General features: G+C 38.2%; 1 protein-coding gene across 2 annotated transcripts in view; it reads right to left on the bottom strand.

The window, feature by feature from the left end:
* The window catches only part of G2E3 (G2/M-phase specific E3 ubiquitin protein ligase), an 84,789-nt gene that overhangs the window by 7,395 nt on the left and 52,675 nt on the right, over positions 1-24,719 (bottom strand). For both annotated transcript variants that reach the window (XM_036736369.1, XM_036736370.1), the window contains exons 8-14: positions 22,328-22,444; positions 15,675-15,799; positions 15,448-15,580; positions 11,646-11,777; positions 7,312-7,613; positions 5,775-5,956; positions 5,289-5,461 (exon numbers count right to left, since the gene is read on the bottom strand). In XM_036736369.1, the coding sequence (XP_036592264.1) occupies positions 5,289-5,461; positions 5,775-5,956; positions 7,312-7,613; positions 11,646-11,777; positions 15,448-15,580; positions 15,675-15,799; positions 22,328-22,444 (1,164 nt within the window). The remainder of the gene's footprint in view (positions 1-5,288; positions 5,462-5,774; positions 5,957-7,311; positions 7,614-11,645; positions 11,778-15,447; positions 15,581-15,674; positions 15,800-22,327; positions 22,445-24,719) is intronic.

Raw genomic sequence — 24,719 nt, 5'->3', positions numbered from 1 at the left:
CCCCAACATATAGTCGGAGAAAGAAGCAATCAAGGAAGGGAAAGAGCTCCCACTTTGGGTGGAGGAAATGATGCCAGCGCCGGAGAACGCGCATCTACTGAATCCTTCCTTTGCTGCTATTTGGGGGCCGCTAGATGGCTTGGGCCCGGAGTCAGGAATACTTATCTTCCTGAGTTCGGATCAGGCCTCAGACACTCACTCGCCACATAGCCCTGGACAAATCACTACCGCAGTCCCTCGCCTCAGTTTCTTCATTTGTGAAATTTCCTCCAGTATCCTTGCCAAGAAAACCCCAGATGGGGTCACAAAGAGTCAGACGCAACCAAAAAACAATTAAATAACAACTTGCTACTACTACTCTAACAAAGATGAACTTCAGTTTACAAGGAATGGAACAAAAATGGCTCAGAGGGAGTAAGCAGTAAGCAGCGAACCAAGCAACTTAACTGCCCTTTGGTGAATTTAAATGATGAACTAAATAAATTCTGAGGTATAGAAACAGCTGCACTGAATTGCTGATCCACTGCAGGAGAAATATGAAAAGCTGGGCAGAATACAAAGGCAACACAGGCTTAGAGCAGAGCTAATGTCCAGATTTTCATTTCAAAGAAAGAGACTAGTAAACTTGACTTCGATTCCTGGTAAAACTGTAGAACGTCTTAATAAAGAGGTGGTTGTTTTTCTTGTGTTCTAGTAATTTTTCAATTGTGTCTGTCTTTCTGTAACCCCTTTTGGGGGTTTTCTTGGCAAAGACACTGAAGTGGTTTGCCATTTCCTTTGCCAGTTAATTTTACAGATGAGGAAACTGAGGCAAACAGGGTTAAGTGACTTGCTCAGGCTCACACCAATAGTAAATATGTGAGGCTAGATTTGCAGTCCATAATATGCCCTAATTTTTCCTCCTTCCATTTATTGCACCGCCCCCACCCAAAGCCTGGAAAGGTTGTTGCAAGTGGTTGTTGAAATCAAACTGTTTTTATATAGTAGTCATCACAGTTTTCAAGACAAATCAGAGAGAGGAGAATTCCTTGATTTCTAAAGAGTGGAAGAATACACACGGCCTGCCGGGGATTTCAGAGCCCCTAGTGTGTCTGTGCCTGTAAACTATTTCTAGATCAGGGATCTTAAGCTGCTGACCCTTTGCAGGTCTGCCTAGAAACTTGGATGAGACAAAAATTACACCTTTAACTCACCTCTAACTGGAATTTAGTCTTCCTTCAATTTATCTTATGCGTTTAAAAATATTCTAAAAAGGGGTACATAGGTTTTATTAGGCAGCTTATGGGGTCCACGACACAAAAAAGTTAAAAACCCTCGATCTACTTAATATTAAAATGTGTCTCTCACTGGACTTCCAGATCATGAAACCACCAAGATGAAGGTCTAGATATTTTCTTTGACCTCCATGACCTCTCCAATCTCTCTAAAACAGAAATAATATACCAAAGACAATGCCACTCTAGCTATCTCCACAGTTTAGGACAATTCAGAATCCTAAAGAAAGTAAACAAAACAAACAAGGCAGCCCAAGAACCAAGCCCTACCCTGAGTTTACTGTGGATCACTTTCCCATTACCCAAATTACCAGCAGTAAGGCTACTCTAGCACACTCAAGAACTAGACCATGGGCCTGCAATGAAGCCCAAGTTCCCAGGACATAAGCTTGCAACAAAATCCAACCCTAAAGATTGAGAATGTAAATAAAAGAAGTAAAAGAAAATCTACAAGAAAAGCAGCAAAAACCAGTAATATTAAAAGAAAATACGCTCACTATCGGCCCAAAACATACTGATCTTGAAAACAGGATTCAAAGAGACAACCTGAGGATCATAGGTCTCAGAAGAACATGAAAGGGCAAAAAACTTTAACACCATAATGCATGAAGGAATACAAAAGAACCGCCTTGAACTTCTGAACACAGGAAATGAAATATCAATTGAATGAATCGACAGATTGGGTCCAAAGCCAAAACAAAACAAAACAAAAACCAAGGCTGTAGACTCCATGACACATGGTGGTTAAATTTAACCATTCAGTTCAAAAACAAGAAGTTCTTCAAGGGGAAAACCTTTAAGTACAAAGGAAAGGAGTAACATTAGACTATTCTGTCCCATATAGAAAACACTAGAGTAAATAGAATAATATATTCCAAAGAAGAATGGGGCTCAGGAAGCAGCCCAGGGTGACCTATCCTGCAATCTGAGTTTAAAGCTAAATGGAGAAAAAGATAATGTTCAATAATAAAGAAACATTTGAAACAGTTTAAGAAAGACAGCCAGACTCAAGAGATTTGCTTCTCAAACACCCCAGATAACAGAAATGCAAGAGGTGTGAACAAATGCAGCAGCCAAGGAGGACAGCAGCAACAGAGCAACATCAGAGACACTAGTAAGAGACTTCTTTCTAAATATACACAAGATGGAAGAAAAGACATAAGTCATGTGAGGGTAAGGGTAAAGACACAGGCCTGGGGCATTATGGACAGAAACAATGATGCTCAATTTGTATACTATTAGTTTAGATAGTTCTGGAAATGCTAGCAACAGTAAGAAGACAAGAGACAGAAATTTAAGGTAAAAAGGAAAGCGGTAAAGAGGAGAGAGGGAGGAGGGAGGGAGGGTGGGAGAGAGAGGGACGGAGAGGGGGGGGGGGAGAGAGAGAGAGAGAACAGACTAGATAAAGGAGAATCAGAAATAACAGAACTCAATAACCCAGTACAGCCAGTATTTGATAAAATGGAAAATATAAATTCACCTTGGAAAAACCTCCTCATTTAATAAAAACTACTGGGAAAACTAGAAAGCAGTCTGAAAGAAATTAGACTTAGACCAACATCTTATATCATATTCCAGAATACATTTTAAATGGATGACCTTTATATTAAAGATCATATTATTTACAAATTGAAAGGGAATCAATAGATCATACACCTCTCACGGGTATGGGTAAGAGACATATCCAAACAAGAAAAAGTGGCAATTACAAAGAAATAAAATTGATAGCTTTGATTACTTGAAGCCGAAAAAGCTTCTGCACAGACAAAATTAATGGCTCTAGAATAAGAAAGGAAATGGGCAAATGGAAAAAAAAATCTTTCAATCAAATTTCTCTGCTTAGTGTCTTTTTGTTGTTGAGTCACTTCAGTTATTTCCAACTCTTCATGACCTCATTTGGAGTTTTCTTGGCAAAGATACTGAAGTGGTTTGCCAAGTCCTTCTCCAGCTCATTTGACAAGACAAAGGAACTCGCCCAGGGTCATTCGACTACAAAGTGTCTGAGGCTGGATTTGAACTCACAAAGACGAGTCTTCCTGACTCATGCCCGGCGCTCTCTCCGCTGTGACACCTACTTGTCCCTATTAGTGTCTGATATCCAAGATACAAACATTTCATAAATGTATGTAAGACTAATACCCATTCTTCAGTAGTAGTAAAAGGACACAAACAATTCTTAAAAGAAAAATTGCAAAGTATTCACAGCCACATGAAAGAACGCTCCATAGCATTGATATTTGCAAATGCAAATTCAAACAACCTTGAGTATTCATCTCACACCCTGTGAATGGACAAGATGTCAAAAAAAGGCAGCAATGTTGGTGAGGGTTGTGGAAAGGCAGGCACACTGATGCCTTGTTGGTGGAGCTGCAAAACAGTACAGCCATTTTAGAAAGCAATTTGAAAAATAAAGAGCAAATAATATGACTAAAATGTCTATTTTCTTTAAACCAGAGCTTCTATTACTAGGCTTATACCCCCATGAGGCCACTGATAAAAAGAAAATCTCCATATACGATAAATATTTATAGCAGTACTTTTTGTGATAACAAAAACGGGAAACAAAGCAGATACCCATTCATAGGGCATGCAAATTGTTGTAGGTAAATGTAATGGAATAATGTATGTGATGAATAATGAGAAGCACGGAAAGACCTACGTGAATTAATGTACTTTGAAGTAAGTCAGTCCAAGAAATCAAGATCCACAGTGACTACAAACTGGAAATGGACAAGAACCACCGCCTACCAGAAAATCAAAAGTGAATGTAACAAAATTATAAAGATTAAGTAGGACTTGAATTAAGAGGTATAAAAAAACCATCTCCAACCCGCACCTTTATGGAGCTGGGAGATCCATAGATGTTACATACGTTTTTTGACTTTTTCAATGTATTAAATAGTTGTGCTCATTTTTTCTTCTTTAAAAAACAGCAGTTTCTCTGGGAGAGGGAACAGATACTAGGGATAACTAGAATGATCTAAGAAATAGAGGGCATCAATAAACCCTTATTTTTAAAAAGTGTATCTCTCACTGTGTCCCCTTTCCTTTCCATATCAAATCCCAGCTACCTAGACCTGCCATCTGGGTCCTATTATCAGTTTTGTTTGTTGTGTTCACTATAACAGAAGTGATGCGGAACAGGCCTTACAAATAATAATAGCTAGAATTTATATAGCACTTTAAGGTTTGCAAAGCACTTTCCACACATTACCTCATTTAACCGAGGGCCTCATTCACATGTAACAGAGAAGTACTATATTATATTCTTACACATCCAATTGTTCTATATCTTAATACATTTGTATATGAAATGCATTAAAAGAACATAAAGCTTAGAAAACTGTCTGGTTTTGAAGAATTTGGAGGGAATTAAGTTCCTGAAGGCTGTTACAGAAATATAAGTAGAGGAGCTTAACATAAGGAATGATTAGGGCATTTTCAAACGATGTCATTCTGCTATTTGTTAAAAGATGAACGTGTTCTCAGAAGCCATTATTTCAAAAATGTTAAATTTGCAATTAAAGTCAACTACAGACAAAAAGAAATGAATAGCTCGTGCCATAATATATTAAATTCCTATTTCTGCCTTACAAAGGACATTATGTGCTGAAACGATTGCTACTTTCTCCTGTTACACGCTAGCATCGTGGCAGACTCAGAAGCTTTCAGTCCCTTAGCCTGGCTGAGCTCATTTCCTCACCTGACAATAACAGTGCCTGCTTTACAGGGCTATCACAATGATCAAAGAAGGTAACGGGCTTTGCAAACCTTTAAGAACAAAACAAATGTCAGCTGTTACTGTACAGGAAAACTAATCCCGTAAGATGCGGCTGGTCAAGGTATTGTCCACTGGAGGAGGTGAAATCCATCCAAAGAGCACACCGAATGAAGCTTACGCCTAGGTTTGCTATGTCATGTGTGGGACCAAATACACCTTCAGTTACCAGTGAAAAACTGGGCCATGTAAACGAAAACATGTAATTCTCCAATTCCACATGCAAACAAACCTACCTGTCCAAGGGTGCCTGCACTCTTTTAATTACATGATAGGTGAGTATGTCTTTTACTAACACATCCTTGTCACTTAGCAGTGTTACAAGTCTGAGACATCCAATGTGAGAGAGGTATTCAAAACAATCACGTATTGCTGACCTTAAGTGAGCCAAATTTTGTGAACTTTTAATCTGCACCAAGAGAAAATAAACATATGTACATATTTACTAGAGATGTGTATGCCTTAAACAAATCTTATCTACTGCTTTATCTCTATTTTGGATTACACTTGGGAAATTAAGACTTTATTCAAGCTAAAAGTTTAACAAGTAATTCAGTGATGATAACAGCAATTTTCTCTTGCAAAATACAGTTCCCCAAATAGGTAATCAGTCAGTATACAAGTCCATCCCTTGTCTTAATCCTAAGCTATGGGGTTTAAATTTACCAAATAAAAATGTATGCTCTTAATTATATTTTCATGTACGATGGTAAAGTTCTTACCTTGGTTATTATTTGCATCACATTACTGTCCTCAACATCTTCTAGAGTTGGTTCTACATTCTCTGGTCCAGATACAAGGCAGTTAAATAACGTTTTAGAAAACAAAAAAGGCGGTGGACCACCATGCACCAAAGAAATGGCAATCATTCTACCAGCCTCAAAATAGAGGTTCTCTTTAAGAGCTGTAAGTGTAGATGGAAATTGGGGATTCTTTTATTATTTAATTTTTACTTAAGTAACTATCATTTTAATAACAAGTGCATTTACACAGAGAAAAAATATAATTCAAAATATGGTAAAGCAAAACATCAAAATATGGAGGAATAAACAACTAGCCAGAACTGTCAAAGCTTAGAATTGTGTCAGACAGACCTCTACTGAATTTAAGATACCAGAGTGACCTCTTTACCACGGATTTATTTGTACCATGCTAATACAGACTCCAAAATGTTTCTAAAAGGAACTTTGTGATTTATCAACACATCGCAACAGGAACTTGATAAATCCTTGTTGAATTAGAATTCCCAAAATGGGGAGTTAAGGGGATAATTAATTATTTTTCTATATCATCTCTAACTTCCAGTTACAGCAGAGGTGTGCTGGTGTGTACGTTCATTCATTCTCATCATGAAGACCTAACATAAGCAATGGTGGTATAGGAGCAATGTCCACCATTTCACAGATGACATTTTCTATTATGTGAAGTGATGACTATTAAGTTCCTTAACCAAATCCTACCAAATAAGCAGCCGTTCAAATTGCCTACTCTAAGTTAAAAAGGAGCAGCTAGATGGCTCAGTTAATAGATCCCTGGATCTGGAATCAGGAAGACCTAGCTACATGACCTTGGGCAACTCATTCGACCTCCACCTAGGAGGCAGCTTGGTGGCTCTGTGGATGTAGTGCTGGGCCTGGAATCAGGAAGACCTAAGTTCAGATCTGGCCTTAGACACTCACTAGCTACGTGACCCTGGGCAAGTCACTTAATCTCTATTTGCCTTAATCCACTGGAGGAGGAAATGGCAAACCAGTATCTTTGCCAAGAAAACTCCATGGTCAATGTGGTCACGACTGAAGAAAATAACAAAAGTTAAATAAAGCCGTGTAAAGAAACCCCTCCAATTTAAAACTGTAAACTGCATTTTGTCATAGAACCATGGAATCTCATGACTAACGAGAATCACTCCAGACGCCCTCGACACAAGACGATGATTCTTTTCCCTATTTCCTATCACACTCTTTCTTAGCAGTAAATGAATGAACAAATGCTGCCTATGTTCCAAGCATGTGCTCAGCTTCAGGGACACAAACAGAAAAGCAGCGTAGCCCCTGCTCTAAAGAATTCACTCAGCTGCAGGATGGGTGGCAAGGCCCCAAAGCTCTAAGGCTGCAGTGGAGGTGCACGCGGCAAGGCCCCGGTGGAAATGCCATTTAGTATTTTAAACCACAGGTGCTGATTTCTGTTTTTAACTTCTTGTTCAGTTATTTCTTTGTACTAGCTAACATAAGCATGCTTAATTATAAATAAAACGTTTACCTTCAGAATTAAGGGACAAGTTCTTTGACACGGACCCTTCAAATAGTGATGAGCTCTCAAGATGTCTCATTAAAAGGCTTAAGAATTCATGCTTTGATCCTTCAGTTCCTCCATCTCCATTTCCATTACAGAACTGTACCTCAATTGTGTCTGATGGATTAAAGTTTCGCTTTCTGAGTCCTTTTATGGCACTATTCCAGATATTTTCTTTGTCGATATAGAGTTTCTGTGTTTTTGGTTTAATTTGGTATCCTAATTCTCTCAGTATGTTAGAAATGTCTCTTTTCAACACGCTGACTTCCCTAAAAAATATGAATTTAAAACATACATACATTCTGCATAGGCAATATAGTAGTTGTAGCTAGAACATGAGAATAAAGAATCACAGGAACGTTCCTTATTTACAAAGTGTAGCAGTGGCCATCCCACCCAACCAGTCACCATTTTAAAACCTGAGCTTGCCACACACACTTCTTCCTGATCAGAAGCGCTTATGTCAAACATAAGAATATTTGCTTATGAGGCTCCTAACAAACTTTAAAGTGAAAACTTGCCCCCGCTCCTAGCGAATGCAGTCATCCAGATAAGGGTTCAAAAGGTCTTTTGGCTGGCTACTCTTCACAATACAAAAGTTTATTTTTCAAAATGCTCTCAATGAATTATCTCATCTCATCTTCATAAAATCCCTGAAAGGAATAAAGGACTGATTTTATTATCTGTGTTTGACATAGAAGTGGTACTAAGAGGTTATGTTATTTGCTTAAGGTCAGTCATATGGCTAATTTGCTGTGGAACTGCCTGATTTACCATAATTGCTCCATCTGAAAAAGTTAATTTGCCTATCAACGAAGGCTAGTAGCAATGACCTAAACATTTTTTTTCTGGAGTTGGTACAAACTCATACCATGGGCTCTTAACAATGATCATATAAACAGAGTATGCATCTCTCCTTAAATTTCCTGGACCCAGAAAACGTACACCCTTCCCCTGGTTATTGGAAACCTTACAGACTGGCTTAAAAGGCTAACATTTAAAGCATTCTAGAAGAATAACAAGAATAGCTGAGAAGAAGAAGCAAGGATAAGCAATACCTGTAAGGTTGGAAAAGAGGCTAAACTGCTTGGTCTCTAAGGACATTTATGGTAGAGTTTTTACTATTTTTTTAACAGTATCCTAAGACAACATTAGCCTTGGCAATGTACTTGCAAGCAACTGGGTTTCCCAGACCCAGCTTCCATCCTCATCTCTGAAAACAGGATCTGACACAAGGATATTCATTCAAATGTACTTTCTCTGTCTCTCCTATTCCTCTCCTTCTTTTAATTTTCAAAATAATATTTAATGTTTTTTACTTTTGTATCACCTTCATTTCAATTCAACAAAACCAACAACCACACCAACCAAGTCTCACAGCATATGCAATATTCCATACCAATAGTCCTCTACCTCTCCAATCTCTTCTTAGAACTAAGTTTAGTTGTTATGATCACACAGTTTTATTTTTTTTTCTATTTACATTGTTATAAGCACTGCTTATGTTTTTTGGTTCAGTTTCCTCCCCTCTGCATCAGTTCATGTACATAAAAGTCTTCCCATGCTTTTTTGAATTATTAGTATTCATGATTTCTTATGGTACAGGGATTTTCCATTACATTCGTTTGTCAAAATTGGGTCATTTCCCAATTGATAGGCATCTGCTTTGTTTCTAGTCTTCTCCTACCACAAAAAGCACTACTAATACTGTGCATGTTTTGATATAAATATAAACTTTCTGTATTTGATATCCTTGGGATATCTGTCCTGAAGTGCAATATCTGAGTCAAGGACATGGACATTTTAACCACTTTTTTTTTAAAGCACAATTCCAAAATGCTTTTTCAGAATGGCTGAACTCCACAATTCTATCAAAGCGTATGTGTGCCTGTCTTTCTGCAAACACTGAAAACTGACCATTTTCATCCTTTGTCATCTTTGCCCATTTACTGGGTATGAGGTAATACCTCACACTTGTTTTGATTTTCATTTCTATTGCTAGTAATTTGAAGGTACCTTTCATATGGTTCCTAATAGTTTGCAATTGTTCTCTTGAGAACTATTTGTTCATACCTTTTAATCACTTAACCATTGGAAAATGGTTCTGAAGCCATTTTGTGTTAATTCTCTATATATCTTAGATAGCAAACCATTTTTTTATTAGAAGTATTTGAGGCAAAGATTTTTTCCCCCAATCAATAGTCCCCCTTCCTATCTTAGCAGCACAAATTTTCTTCGTGCAAGTATTAAAATATCATCATTCCCCAGCATTCACGATCTGCCTCTACATTCCCTCAGTGGCTTGCTCAATCTTTTATTCTACTTTCACTCTCTCAATAACCATGGTTCAGGAAGTGCTGATATACTTTCAGGTGCTCCTTAATCCCTCTCTTTCTCTCTCTCTCTCTCTCTTCCCCCCCTTACATACTGTTCTAATACACCAACTCCATCTTTACTCCTTACATAGCATAAATATCCATAGCAGTTTATTCTTGTACATCCATGCCAAATCACCACCAGGCCCAATGGGAGATATTCTGGGGGAGTGTATGGATCTGGGGGTGGTTTTGGAATTAAAATACCTACATTCTAATCCCAAATCTGCCACTTGTTGCATGACCTTGACAAGTCATTTAACTTCTCTGGAACCTCAGTTTATCATCTCTAAAAATGCAAGAATTGGATTAAATTACCTGGAAGATCCTTCTTCATTGCTAAATCTATTATCCTCTTATGTGTATGTTATGTGTTTGTGTATGAGGGAGGGCAGTGGCAGGTAAAATAATAAACTTCCCACCTTCCCCTAGGGTTATTAACCTTAATAATATCTTCTCCTTCCCCTGGTTGGAATGAGAGGCTTGTCCTAGACCTGGTACCACCTTAGATGGATTCCAAAAGATTAGGATACAAAAATATTCAGAATAAAGTACGATGATAGCAAAAACAAAACAAAACAAACAAAACCCAAAAACTGAAAACAAAGTGAGCAGTAGAATGAATGTAATAGAATATTATTGTACCGTATGACACTATGGATATAAGGAAGTCAGGAAAAGGTGAGAGGACTTGAATGAACCAAAACGAACCTGGAGAAGAATATCTACACAAAATCCATCATAATGTGAATGATGACAAACCAAGCTCTGAGGAACTACAATGACCAATCTTATTTCTAGAAAAGAGACGATAAAACATACCCTCTGCCTTTCTGGTAGAGAGCTGGAAGACAATAGGTTCAAAATGTCAGACATGGTCAGTGCCCATTCATTTAGCTTGTTTGTATCTTACAAAGGGAAGGCTCAATGATGTAGGTATGTATGCAAGAGTGGTGAGATACCAAAAAATGACTGTGGGAAAACAAAGGCGTCAGTAAACCTTAATTTTTTAAATTAACAAAAGAATGGCAGTTGCACAAGGTAGAGAGAACGTTGGCCTTGAAACAGATTGATTGTCATCTAGATACTTCAATAATTCTTAATGGAAAGAAGTAGGCAGTCTGCCTGGTGGATACCTGGTCATAGAGTTAAATATCTACCTGTCATGAGGTTTAAGTTTAACCTGTGAGTTCATGCCCTCGGTCACCAGCTTCCACTTCTGATCCCAACGACAGAACATTCCATATACTTTGTAAACTTCTAGAGAAGTGGCCACAGCTGTTCCCTTGTTCTTCCTACCACCTGCTCTAAACCTTTCAGAACCACTGGGCAGACCCGATTCCCTTCCTATCGCCATGAAGGCACGTACTCAGTTGTCTTTTCTTCCTCATATTTCTAGTGTTCTACACTAACTGTTTACATATACTCAATAATTGACCCTCAGTTCTATCTTTCACTTCATACTCATAGTCTATGTTACTCATTTATTAACTAAACATTCTAATCCTACTCTTCATGAACAAGTTCCAATTTTTGCTCATTTCCAATTCTACTTCATTTAATTACCTCCTCTCCGTCACACCCTGAACTGGAAAAAAAAGGTAACATCTAGATAGGGGTTCTTGACCTTTTTTGTGTCATGGACCCCTTTGCTGGACTAGTGATGCCTGTGGACCTCTGCTCAAAATGTTGTTTTAAAATGCATAAAATAAAATATATAAGATTACAAGAGAAATCATTGAAATACAATTATGAAAATACACTTTAAAAGAAGTTCACAGAGCTCAACTTAAAGACCTTGATTTAGATCCTGAATCTAAATGGGAGATTATTTAAGATTATAGATAGCTTTTTATAATCTCTGGCCATTTTCAACCTTGACATATGATAGCAAATTTTAAAAAAGGTGATACTTCAACAACATACCTTTTAGTAGTGGAAGGATTCTTTGCAGCAACATTAATAAGTGGTGGGATTAACCTGAGTCTTCTAGAACATGGTGGTTTATCTAAACATGAATTAGGAGTCAAGCTTCCTTGATGTAGTATCTTTGGTGACCTAGAAAGAATTATTTCAAAAATGAAAATATTTCTGTACTTTCAAACAAAAAACATTCACTTACTAATAGGTCCTTAAGTTTTTACTAATACTATATGGTATGCTCTAGAACTTGTTTAGAATTATTCAAAATTTGTTTCATTTAAATGCATCCACAGCAATATGCCAACAAACTTTCACAACAATGTTTAATATGCTTCTTATTCCTCAAGACAAATGATTAAATTTCCACAACTTTTCCTTTCTCTTCTGAATCTCTTTAACCCACTCATGCAGCATGGCATAGTAGATAGAGAGCCAAGGAGACCTGAGTTCTACTCTGAACTCGTACTCTGGCTATATTACCACTGGCAAGTCACTTCCTTTCAGTGTTCCAGGCAACTCTAAGATTCTGAATTATAGAGATGACAGAGGAAGTTCCCAGGATTTCTCTACAATGACAAAACCACAGGACCAGTAACCAAAAAAAAATCACTTTTTCATTATGTATTATAGTCCTCTGTTTCTAGAAAGAATAATAAGCTCATTTAGATTAATAAATTCATATACAACAAAGAAATAACCACAGGATTTCTGGGTCATGTGGGCATTTTTTCCAATGTCCATGACTTTTCGAACCTCTCCAAAACAGAAATTCAGCACCAGAATTAAAATAATTTTGGCTGTTTCTATGGTCTAGGACACCCAGAATCCAAAAGAAGGTTAAAAAAACAACAACCAGGAACTGATGCTCACTTAGCACCCATTCCCTATGTCCCCTTGTAACCGGAATGGCCTTTGTTTTCTTTGAGTGACTCAGCTTACCTCATTGAGCCTCTGGATGCTGTGGCTTGCTCTTCCAGGGCAGGAAGCCCAGAGAGCATGCCAGGAAGCAGACAACTTCCTGTGTGATGAGTCATGGGGCTGGCTGAGGGGAAGTGTTAACATCTACGCTAGGGGGAGGGGCCAAGTCAAGAACCAATCGGCCCTGGTCATTCAGGCGGTGCTTGATGATGTAAAAAACGCCCTATAAGAGGGGAGAGGACAGCTTGAAGCGCTCTCTTTCCTCTTCCGGTTGGTGTGGGAAGCAGCAGCAAGCAAGCGTGACTCTGGGCCAGCCCTTGCTCTCGGGCCGAGCCCAGATGTTGGTAACTATGAATTGTATTGGGTCTGTCTGTTGATATTTGTAATTTGTTTGTATTTTGGTTTTGAGGTTTGGGGTGCTGGTTTGTTTTCCCCCGAACTAAGTGAATGTTGTCTGTACGCTAACTGAATGCTGGATTAAAGTAACCTGGTCAACCCCTTCACCGTGCTTTCCTTGTTTAAGCAGATAAAAAGAACCTGTGCTTTCCCGGCATCCCAGAAGCCTCCTGGGTGCCGGCTGTGGGGGAGGGATCTTACGCCCCCACCAAAGCTGCTAGCTGGGTTGTTAAAACACCCATGCTCCTAGCAGGGCGACTTTACTATAAGATCCAAAACAGGATGATGGGGTGCTTGTGCTCGGACCTCAATTCTAACATCGCATTTCTCCTTAGCCTGTGCCTGAACTCCAGTTCTAAAATCACATCTCTCCCTAGCTTCAAAGCATCGGCCCAGGCAGCCTCTCTCCAGTTCAAGGGCAGTGTGCCCCAAAATTATCTCTGCTTCTTCCTCAGTAAGCAGCTATGCCCAATTATAGACTGATTCAGGATGCTGATAACTGACTATACACTGAGTCTAACATGTATCCTAGACGTAGTCAAATGTATACTCCCTTACATTAATCTTGTCTAACAAAACACGTGATGGAGTCCACCTGGATATTCCCAGTCAGCCGTGAACTTTTGGTGACTTAGTGACGTTTCACAGGCAAAACCACACCCTCAGGGAGCCCTGCCTTGGGCTATTTCCCAGTAAGATACCTGCACAGTAGGTACAAAAAGTGCACGTTCCTTTAAGAACCGACCACCCCTTAATCATGCCGAAAAACCACCTGACAGGGTTCATCCCTAAATCTTGTACTTAAACTTTCCCTGTAGCCCTGTATGGTTGCAGGTTCCCTAAGAACTCTTGCCCGCTTTATTTACGTAAAACATAATAAATCTTTGCCTCCTTGACTTAAAGAATGCTTGGGTCCGAGAATTCATTCCAGGTGGCCTTGCCTTGGGAACTCTGGTTTGGGATTTCTACATCCCTGGGTTCATTTCCCCCTCAATGACACAGACATATCAAAAGGGCTTTCTATAACTTGTTCCTTCTTTCCAATTTCATGGAGATCCTGGCTTTAGGTACAGCTCTTTAGAAGCAAAAGCCTGCTGGGGTTGCAGCCTAGAAGCACCAACACTGCAAAGCTCTGAACTGCCAGTGCCAGACCAGAGGAGTGAGGAACAGACGAGCAAGACAAGTCACTAGGAGAGAACCCCGCATGTGTGGAAGGTTGTGTAGTACTTTTCTAAGCCTAAAGGAAAGAGCAGCCAACTGGGGCCAGTTCAAAAGTCAATTGGGGCAGATCTAGGCTGGTGAACTAGGGATTGCTCAGTGTGGTCAGAGCCTGAGATGTTTTGAGATCTACTCAAGAAGCATTTATTCAGCACCTACTATGTGCTAGACACTTGTTACAGAAAAAGTGAAACAATCCATACTCTCAAGGATTTTATAGTCTAAATGAGAAGGAGGAGGGACGGGGAGAGAGACAGACAACAGTTGCGTCTTGTGTGTGCATGAGCGCATGTTTATGGAATAAACAGCACAGGAAGGCACTAGCAGCTGGGGGGAGGAAAGGGGGAGGTGGTGCTTTAATTAAGCCTTGAAGGAAACAAAAGTATTTCAAGAGGTGGAGGTAGAGAAGAAGCATATTCTAGGCATGAGGAACTGCCCGTAAAAAGAGCCATGTATCCGATGAAGAGTTGTTTGGGTGTTATTGTCACTACAATCTGAACATCACCATTGTAGGTGATTAAAATTCCACATCTTCTAAAGACCACATTTTATTCTCATTAAGTCACCAATTGTAAATGACCATGTAGAGATCAAATTTTTCTCAAGCACAATTATTCAGCAGTCATTCACTAAATGGATAAAACCTAATTAGCGTTTTACTATTATGAATTAAATAATACATTGTGTTTATTACCTAATGTACAAAATAATTCTGAAGTTGTATATATGTATAGAAAATGCAACCATTGTCATGTGACCCGTACTGGTTATTAGAAGATAGAAAGCAGTTTCTTCAGTCAGTCACGTGCCTTCCCTAGATCCCCACAGGCCCAGTTCACTACAATATAGAATAGTAAAGTCTTCTACTTCCTATATTATCAGTGATTTAATATCCATATCTCCAAGCTTTTCTCACCAGCACATTTCACCCTGGAGATGCGTTTCTATAAATAAGGCCCACTCTCTTAGGTACCTACCCTGGACCATCATTCTATGTGTGGTCCAGATCACATTAACTTCTTTCCCAGCACCACGATTCACTCTCTAGACTTCATTCCTCAACTTGTACCTTTCTCTCACCCCTGCTTTCCAGCTCTGTTTTTTCTGGAGGATAGGGCCTTTATGTACATAGAACTTAGCACAGTGCCTGGCTCACAGTAAGCACTTAACAAATGTTCTATCTACTTAGCATTTAACATTCTAAGAGGAATGTTCTATCATTTCATATTATAACTTGCTTCAATCAATTTTTCTTCCCATATAAATTACATACCTGAGCAAATCTTTGTTCTGAGTTCTAGGGGACTGTCTGGAGAATTTGGGAGAGTGCTGTTCCAACAAACAGTTAGTAATTCCAATATTTTCTGAGTTAGGTAGAGAGCGTTTTTTTGGTCTTTTTAAATCCCCTACAAAATTAAATTCTAGTGTTAGGTGAGAATATTTTAAAAAATAGTGAGTGACTGAATAAAAGCATATTGATTCAGAACTAGAAAATATTACCTGAATTGTAGATAATGCTTCTGCACTCAAAGCACTCCCAGTTTTGTCTACATGTTCTTATTGAGGAACAGGCTAAATGTGTTCCACTAGATCCACAATACTGGCAGCGTTTTATTTCCCATTTACTAAGGAGATAAGGGAAAAGAGATAATTATGTTTAGTTATTAACATATGAATAAGACATCTTACAGCAATCTTACAGCACAGCATCCGTAACCACCCCTCCCCCCACCCCTTCCTCTGCAATTGTTCACATATAGATAGATAATCTCCTTTGGGATTATTTTAATCCTTCATTTTCTTGCCTTTGCCATTCTATAAATTTGCAAACCTCCTCCCCTAGTAACTAATGCCTATAAAACAAATGTGTACTAACTTGAATATTCACACACTCTCTCTCTCTCTCTCTCTCTCTCACACACACACACACACACACACACACCCCTAAAAAGAATAGAAGAGCAAGCATTCCTTTGTATTTGAAGATGCGGACTGACGAACACTGACATTTTTGCAGAAGCTGAAAAAAACGTGAAACTGAAAACCCAGATAAGACCCCCAAAATAAGGTGATTTGGCTCTGATTTAAGTGAGGCAAATGTTTGTGGTATCTCTTTTATTACAGGGTAATATTTACCACGTACATGGTGCAGTACAAGTGATGCTGGATTTAAAGTCAAAGGACTTGAGTTCAAATTCTAACTATGCCATTTTCCCTGTACATCAGTGGGTAACTTAATTTTCAAAGTTTCAATTTTCTCATCTGCAAAATAAGGGTGTTGGATCAACTTTAAATCTTAATTCTGTGACCTTTCTTATTGGTGGTGAATGTCTTCCTAAAAAAGGACACTCAGAGGGCGCAGAACCAAGATGTCGGAGTAAAGGCAGGGTCTCCCCTGAGCTCTCCCCCAAACCCCTCCAAATTCCTGTAAAAATGACTCTAAACAAACTCTAGAGCAGCAGAACCCACAAAAGGACAGAGCGAAACAAATTTCCAGCCCAAGGTAACCTAGAAGGTCAACAGGAAAGGTCTATCCCACCAGGCTGAGAGAGGAGCATGGTCTAGTGTAAGCCATACCAGCACAGACCAGGCCCCAACAAACCCAGAGCAGGCCTCAGGGGACTGAATCAGTGGCAGCTGTGGTGGTTTCCAGGCTCCTCAACCCACAAACACCAAAGACAACTTGGAAGGTCAGCAGGAAAGCTCTGTCTGACCTGGGTGAGAGAGGAGCACAGTCTAGCCGCAGCACAGTGCAGTCTTGGGGCTGTGGTGGCAGAAACAGAGGCTGCTGATGCCAGAGCTCTCAGCAGACAGACAGTAAGGGGATCAAACAACCGATCAGAGGGAGATTACAGGGATCTCTCTGCTGGCACTGAGGCAAGACTCTGTTACTTTACCTATACTTGGATCTGGGTGGCAGTCCTGGGGTGAGGAGGAGCACTGGCGTAGCAGAGCTTGTGGCAGCGGTGGAGAGGGAACCTTCCTCATAGTTCCAGAGCAGAAAAGAGTGCTTGGGGTCACTCACAGACCAGAGCACAGCTCAGAAGAGAAGTAAACACCTTTCCTTAGATCATACCACCTTGGAAGAACTGAAAACTTACAGGTCCCTGAAGGTATCTCTGAAAAACACCAGCACAAAACCCCTGAAGCTTGGGACACTATGCCCTCCATACTGGAAGCAGAGCCCTACTTTAACAAAGAGTTAAAAAGTCAAGAAAAAGGCTGGGAAAATAAACAATGGAAAAAAACACAGACTACAGAAACTTACATTGGTGACAAGGAAGATCAAAACATACACTCAGAAGAAGACTACAAAGTGAAAGCTTCTACATCCAAAGCCTCCAAGAAAAATATGAATTGGTCTCAGGCCATGGAATATCTCAAAAGAATTTGGAAAAGCAAGTAGGAGAAGTAGAAGAAAAATTGGGAAAAGAAATGAGAGTGATGCAAGAAAATCATGAAAAACGAGTCAGCAATTTGCTAAAGGAGACCCAAAAAAATACTGAAGAAAATAAAACCTTTAAAAATAGACCAAATGGCTAAAGAGGTCCAAAAAGCCAATAAGGAGAAGAATGCTTCATAAAGCAGAATTGATCAAATGGAAAAGGAGGTCCAAAAGCTCACTGAAGAAAATACTTCCTTAAAAAATAGAATGGAGCAAATGGAAGCCAATGACTCTATGAGAAATCAAGAAAATATAAAACAAAACCAGAAGAATGAAAAAATAGAAGACAAGGTGAAATATCTTATTAGAAAAACAACTGACCTGAAAAATAGGTCCAGGAGAGAGAATTAAAAAATTATTGGATTACCTGAAAGCCATGATCAAAAAAAAGACCCTAGATATCACCTTTCAAGAAATTATTAAGGAAAACTGCCCTGATATTCTAGAACCAGAGGGTAAAAGACAAATTGAAAGAATTCACCAATCACGCCCTGAAAGAGACCACAAAATGAAAACTCCCAGGAATATTATAGCCCAATTCCAGAGTTCCCAGGTCAAGGAGGAAATACTGCAAGCAGCCAGAAAGAAACAATTCAAGTATCATGGAAGCACAATTAGAACAACATGAGAGTTAGCAGCTTCTACAATAAGGGATTAGAGGGCTTGGGATATTCTGGAGGGCAAAGGAGCTAGGATTAAAACCAAAAATCACCTACCCAGCAAAACTGAGTGTAATCCACGAGGGGAAAATATGGATATTCAATAAGGCTGAGGAATTTCATGCATTCTTGAGAAAAACCAGAGCTAAATAGAAAAACTGACTTTCAAATACAAGACTCAAGAGAAGCATGTAAAGGGAAAGAGAAGTCATAAGGGACTTACTAAGGTTGAACTGCTTATATTCTTACATGGAAAGATGGTATTTGTAATTCATGAGAACTTTCTCATTATTAAGGTAGTTGAAGGGAATATATATGGACAGAGGACACAGGGTGAGTTGAATATGAAAGGATGATATCTAAAAATTAAAATTAAGGGGTGAGAGAGGAATGTACTAGGAGAAGGAGAAAGGTGGAATGGGGTAAATTATCTCACATAAAAGAGGCAAGAAAAAGCTTTTGCAATGGAGGGGAAGAATGGGGAGGTGAGAGGAAATGAGTGAACCTTACTTTAATTAGAATTGACTTATAGAGGGAATAACATACACACTTGATTGGGTATTGAAATCTATCTTACCCTACAGGAAAGTAGGGGGGAAGGGGATGTAGGGGGGAGGCTGTGATAGAAAGGAGGGCAGATTGGGGGAAGGGATAATCAGAAGCAAACACTTTTGAGGAGGGCCAGGGTGAAAGGAAAGAACAGAATAAACCAGGGGCAGAATAGGATGGAGGGAAATATAGTTAGTCTTTCACAACATGACTATTATGGAAGTGTTTTGCATGACTACACATGTATAATCTATATTGAATTGTTTGCCTTCTCAATGAGGGTGGGTGGAGAGGGAGGAAGGAAGAGAATTTGTTACTCAAAGTTTTAAAAATGAATGTTAAAAGTTGTTTTTATATATAACTGGGAAATATGCAATAGGCAATGAGGTATAGAAATCTATTTTACCCCAGAGGAAAACAGAAGGGGTGGGGTGATAGAAGAGAGGGTAGATTGCGGGGAGGGGCAATCAGAAGCAAAACACTTTTGAGAAGGGACAGGGTGAAAGGAGAGAGAGAATAGAATAAATGGTGGTTAGGGAGAAAAGGATGGAGGGAAATACAGTTAGCAACAGTAACTGTGAAAAAAATTTTTCGAATCAAGTTTCTGATAAAGGCCTCATTTCTCTAACATATAGAGAACTGAGTCAAATTGTAAAAATAAGAGCCATTCCCCAATTGATAAATGATCAAAAGATATAATCAGTTTTCAGATGAAGTAATTAAAACTATCTATAGCCATATGGAAAAATATTCTAACTCACTACTGATTGCAGAAATGCAAGTTAAAACAATTCTGAGGCACTAACTCATACCTATCACAGTAGGTAATAGGACAGAAAAGGTTAAGTGGCAAACGCTGGAGGGGATGTGGGAAAAATGACACATTAACGTACTGCTGTCAGAGTTGGGAATCGATTAAACCATTCTATAGAGCAATTTGGAACTATGCCCAAACAGGTGTAAAACCATGCATACCCTTTGACATTAGGTCTGTATCCCAGGAGATTTAAAAAACAAAAAGGAAAAGGACCTATATGTACAAAAATATTTATAGCAGCTCTTTTCTGGGGGTGAAGAATTAGAATTTGAAGAGATGTACATCAATTGGGCAATGGCTAAATAAGTTGTGGTATGTAATTATGATGGAATACTATTGTAGTATAAGAAATGATGACCAATCTGCTCTCAGAAAAACCTAGAAAGACTTACATGGGGTGATGCAAACTGAATTGCACTGGATACAAAGTAACAGCAATATTGTAAGATGATCAGCTGTGAATGACTTAGCTCTTCTCAGCAATACAACGATCCATGACAACTCTGAATGACTTAGGATGAAAAATGCCATCCATCCCCAGAGAAAGAACTGATGGTCTCTGAATACAGAGTGAAGCAACTTTTTTTTTCTATTTTATTTTTCTTGAGGTTTTTTTGTCTATGTTTTATTTCACAACACACATATAACCTATATGGAATTTCTTGCCTTCTCAATGAGTGGGGGTAGGAAGGGAGGATGGGAGAGAATTTGGAACTCAAAGTTTTAAAAACAAATGTTAAAAATTGTTTTTTACGTGTAACTGGGGGGAAAATTAAATAATAAATTACCTTTTTTTAAAAAAGGATCCTCAGATATATAAGTGGCAATGCTAGAGCAACCAAAACTTCCCTTTTCTAACAGGCTTGCCATTTTTAAAGTAAATATGGTAAAGGAACATTTTTGGATTTACAGAAAATAAAATTAGAAGATTACTGAACTTATAAAATGTGCCTGTATCACAAAAAGATACACTGTAGCAGTCTGTTAAAATTGTAAGTTTGAGTAACAAAACATTTGAAAATGATATAAAACACGTGAAGCGCACCTGTATTAATAAGATCCAACTATAAAAGATGTGAGAATTGTTTTCCCACACTATGAGTTATACTTTGTTAATTCGTTTAACAAACATCCAGGATCATTATAGAATCCTAGATTTAGAACTTGAAAGGAAGCCCAAGAGAGATGATGTCACTTGCCCAAAATCACACAGCTAATTAGTAGAACAGGGGAGATTTGGATTTGCACTCAGGTCCCATGACTTGAAAAAAAAAAACCTACCGCTTTTCCTCTTATGTACCGGAATCTTATCAGATTGAGAACAAAAAGATAAAGGGGAACTCTGACATAATCTACTTAACCATAGGTCCCAATTATATTGTTTTATATATAAAACTGCTGAGCATTCATGTCTATCATACAAGTTACTCACTAGGTTTTCGTCAGCAGGTACATTGAGGATAAACTGAATAGAAGATACAGGACAAGAAGGAAGAAACCTGCTGCCTCATAGTTTTATATCCTAAAAAAAAAAACTAGAGAGAAAACATAATGGAAGAAGAAACAAGAAAAGAAAACAAGATAAAGAGGGCAAAAGACTCTAATCAAAAAATAACAAAGTAATTATAACAAGAAAAACTGTAAACAATATGAAGTTAAATAGTATTTATATTTTGATTATTCACTATTAGATTATGCTACCATAGCTTCATTAATGTGGTTTAAGGGAAAATGTTAGCACATGAGAAATTAACGATAAAGATTAAATAGGGTTCTAACGTGGTTCACGCATGTGTGTCCTCATTAATACATTCAGAGGAAATGAATGCTTATCGTTTTGGAGGCACATTAGAAATTGAGATAATTGTATTAACAGAATTGTACAGGGAGATTCAAACAAATTCAATTTAGCTGTTCTTTGTGTATGAGGGCTACAATTCAGAGTGACCTATTCAATTATATTCAATGTTTGTTCTTTTAATTCAGATCCAAGCTAACTAGGCAGCAGTTGCACTAGTAACTGCACAAACAGAAAGGGATAGGAAAAAGACAGGTTGCAATACAGTGGGCACAGGACAAAGATAGCTATGCAAAAAATAAAAATCTCTTGCCACCTTATGCTCAATGACCTCTGCACCTTTTGGGGACTAAGATCTCTAGTACCTGAGCCTTGATAGAGTGAGAAAGGACAGGTGAACTGTTAGGAAAGAAGACATGATCCTTCTGTTACCCAGAAAACATTCACAGACAACATAAGTATCTGCAATATATCCTAAAATATGCTAAGCTTCAGAGATTTGAGATGAATGGAAGCTGGTAGAAAAATTTACACACACACACACACACACACACACACACACACACACACACCCCACATTTTACAAGTGTTTCCATTCCTTCATGCTATAAAGGAAAGTACACTGGATCTTGGGTTAGACTGTGACTTACCTACCTGTGCAACCTTGGGCAAGTTACTTAATTCCTCTGGGCCTCACTGTCTTACATCTGAAAAATTGGTTGGGAGGGAGGTGGGAGGAGGTTGACCAGACGACCTTTAAAGTCTTTCAGCTTTAAACTATGATCTTATAACCTTCCTACTCCCATCTCCAAGTAAAAGAATGCTTATTACTGCATACAGTACACATTTCTATAACAATAAATTGGATTATATTTTCACAAATACCTATCAGGTTCATTATATTCTCTCCCTTCTTTACAGCGACATCTTTTTACATCACAACGTTCGTAATGCTGCAAAAGTTCTTGATAGGCATTTTCTTCCAGTTCCCAAGATGCATCTCTGCAAAGTACAGATATAAAAAACCTCTGATATCATAGTGACATTTAGAATCTCATGATTCTAAAAATAAAGCTTTTCAAGTATATTATGAATAGGAATATACATGTATTTGCTTATGTACAGATCTTCCATCCTTTCAAGATTGAAATCCAGGAGTGCAATTTTTATTTTACAATTTGTTACTCCTTTGACAAAGATGTTTCACAATGTTAAAGAGACAAAGAATTTACCATTTTTAAATGTCATCTATCATTTTTTCCCATATATTTCAACTCACAGAAACACAGAAAGTATCAGAGTTGGGAAGGACTTCAGAGGCTAGTTAGTCCAACTCTAACTTTAAAACAAATTATCCTCTACAACATTTAAGACAAGGAATCATCCAATTTTTGCTTAGAGACCCCCACCAAGGGAGGCACACCACCTTCCATGGGAGTTTATTCCTCTTTTGGGAAGACCTACTTTTTAGGAAGTTTTTCCTTGTAACAGGCTTATATTTACCTGTTTAGAATACCCACTGAATGCTCCCAGGACTGAATTTTAAGGTCAAGAAGTTTATTTTCTCTCTCAAATGAAAGTCTTTCAAATAACTGAAATCCATAGCTTCCCCTGAGTACCTTCCCCTGGGTGTTTTCTTCTCCAGAATTGAGTTCCTTCAGTTGATTATCATAAAGAAATAGACTCAAGGCATTTTATCATACTCTGATTATTCTTTTACTTATCAATGTTATCAACTTATCAATTTACTTATCAATGTTCTTTCTAAACTGTGGTACCCAAAACTAACCATTGCACTCCAAATATAAGCTGGCAAGTACAGAGTACATAGCAAGGCTGTCACCCTCGGTCCTGCACAAAATGCACCTCTTGATACAACATAAGATGGTATAAATCTTTTTGGCTACCAGAGTATACTACTGATACCTACTGAGCTTAATACTAAAACTTCTAGATTTTAAAAATGAAAGTAACTCCCCAACCTTGTATTTGAAAAGTTGATGCTTTGATCTAAGTGTAAGATTCCATATTTATCTCTATTTAATTTGGTAGATTGAGCCCAGCACTCTCTCCTATCAAAACTTTTCTGAATCCTGATTGTCATCCAGGGTGTTAGTTATCCCTTCCAATTTTGTTTCACATGGAAATCTGATGCCATCTATGCCACTATCCAAGTCATTAGTAAAAATGTTTTACAGCACAGGGCCAAACACTGATCCTGAGGGAACTCCAGCGGAAACCTTCTTGACAACCTGACTTTGAAAGATTACTGGCCACTCTTTAGGTCTAGTGCTCCAGCCATTCATGCAGTTTGAAATCTATCTCATTATCTTCTAGGCTACATCTCCCCAACTTCCTCATGACAATAACATGAGAGACTTTATGAAATATTTGGCTAAAATACAGATAAATTATATCAACAGCACTTCCCTTACTAATTTAGTAACTCTATTAAAAAAGGATTTAAGGATGATATGACTTGTTTTTAATAAAGCCATTTTGGCTGTTTGAAATCAATGCTTCTTTTTCAAAATGTTCACTAATTCCTTTTAATAATTACTTCTAGAAATTTCCCAGTTACTGAAGTCAAGCTCACTGGCCATTATATAATTTGTTGACTCCATTATATACTCTCTCTCTTTTGAAAATCAGGAATGCATTAATTTCCAATTCTGTGGTACCTTTCCTATTCTTCATGGTCTTTCAAAGATCCCCCAGTAATCACATCTGCCAGTGTCCTTGGACTGTAGTTCATCTGGGTCTCATAATCTGAATACTTCAAAGGTAGCTAATACTCTCATAATATTACTTTATTTATCTTGGGTATTTACTCCCCTTTAGGCAGTATTATTCTGTCTCTTTCAGCCTAAAGATAATGCTCCTTGGAAAAGAAAACAATAGCAAAGTAAAGTTGAACACTTCAATGTTCTCTCCGCCATTCAATAACATCTCACCCTTTTCCTCCAGTAGAGCTACAGAAGAAACAAAATGAAAAAACCAACTGGTTTTGTTGCATTAAGCTTTCCTTACTAGCTTGGTTCAATTTTTTTAAACTTTCTTATCTAACTCAGGATTCCAGAGTGATGCCTTAATTTTTAAAATTTTATTTTGAAGTGCATTAGACTTTTGGCATACATGATGCAATTCAAATGGTTATGCAACTAGAATCACTTTGTATTGACTCAGAAAATACTGAAGAGTAAATAGTAGGTAAAATGCTAAAAATGCAGAGCAGCCAAAAACTCAACGAAACACAGGAGATATAGTGTGGTTTAGT

This window comes from Trichosurus vulpecula, chromosome 8, assembly GCF_011100635.1.
Source record: "Trichosurus vulpecula isolate mTriVul1 chromosome 8, mTriVul1.pri, whole genome shotgun sequence".
In the NCBI taxonomy this organism is placed as follows: domain Eukaryota; kingdom Metazoa; phylum Chordata; class Mammalia; order Diprotodontia; family Phalangeridae; genus Trichosurus; species Trichosurus vulpecula.
This window is presented reverse-complemented; position numbering and strand designations above follow the sequence as displayed.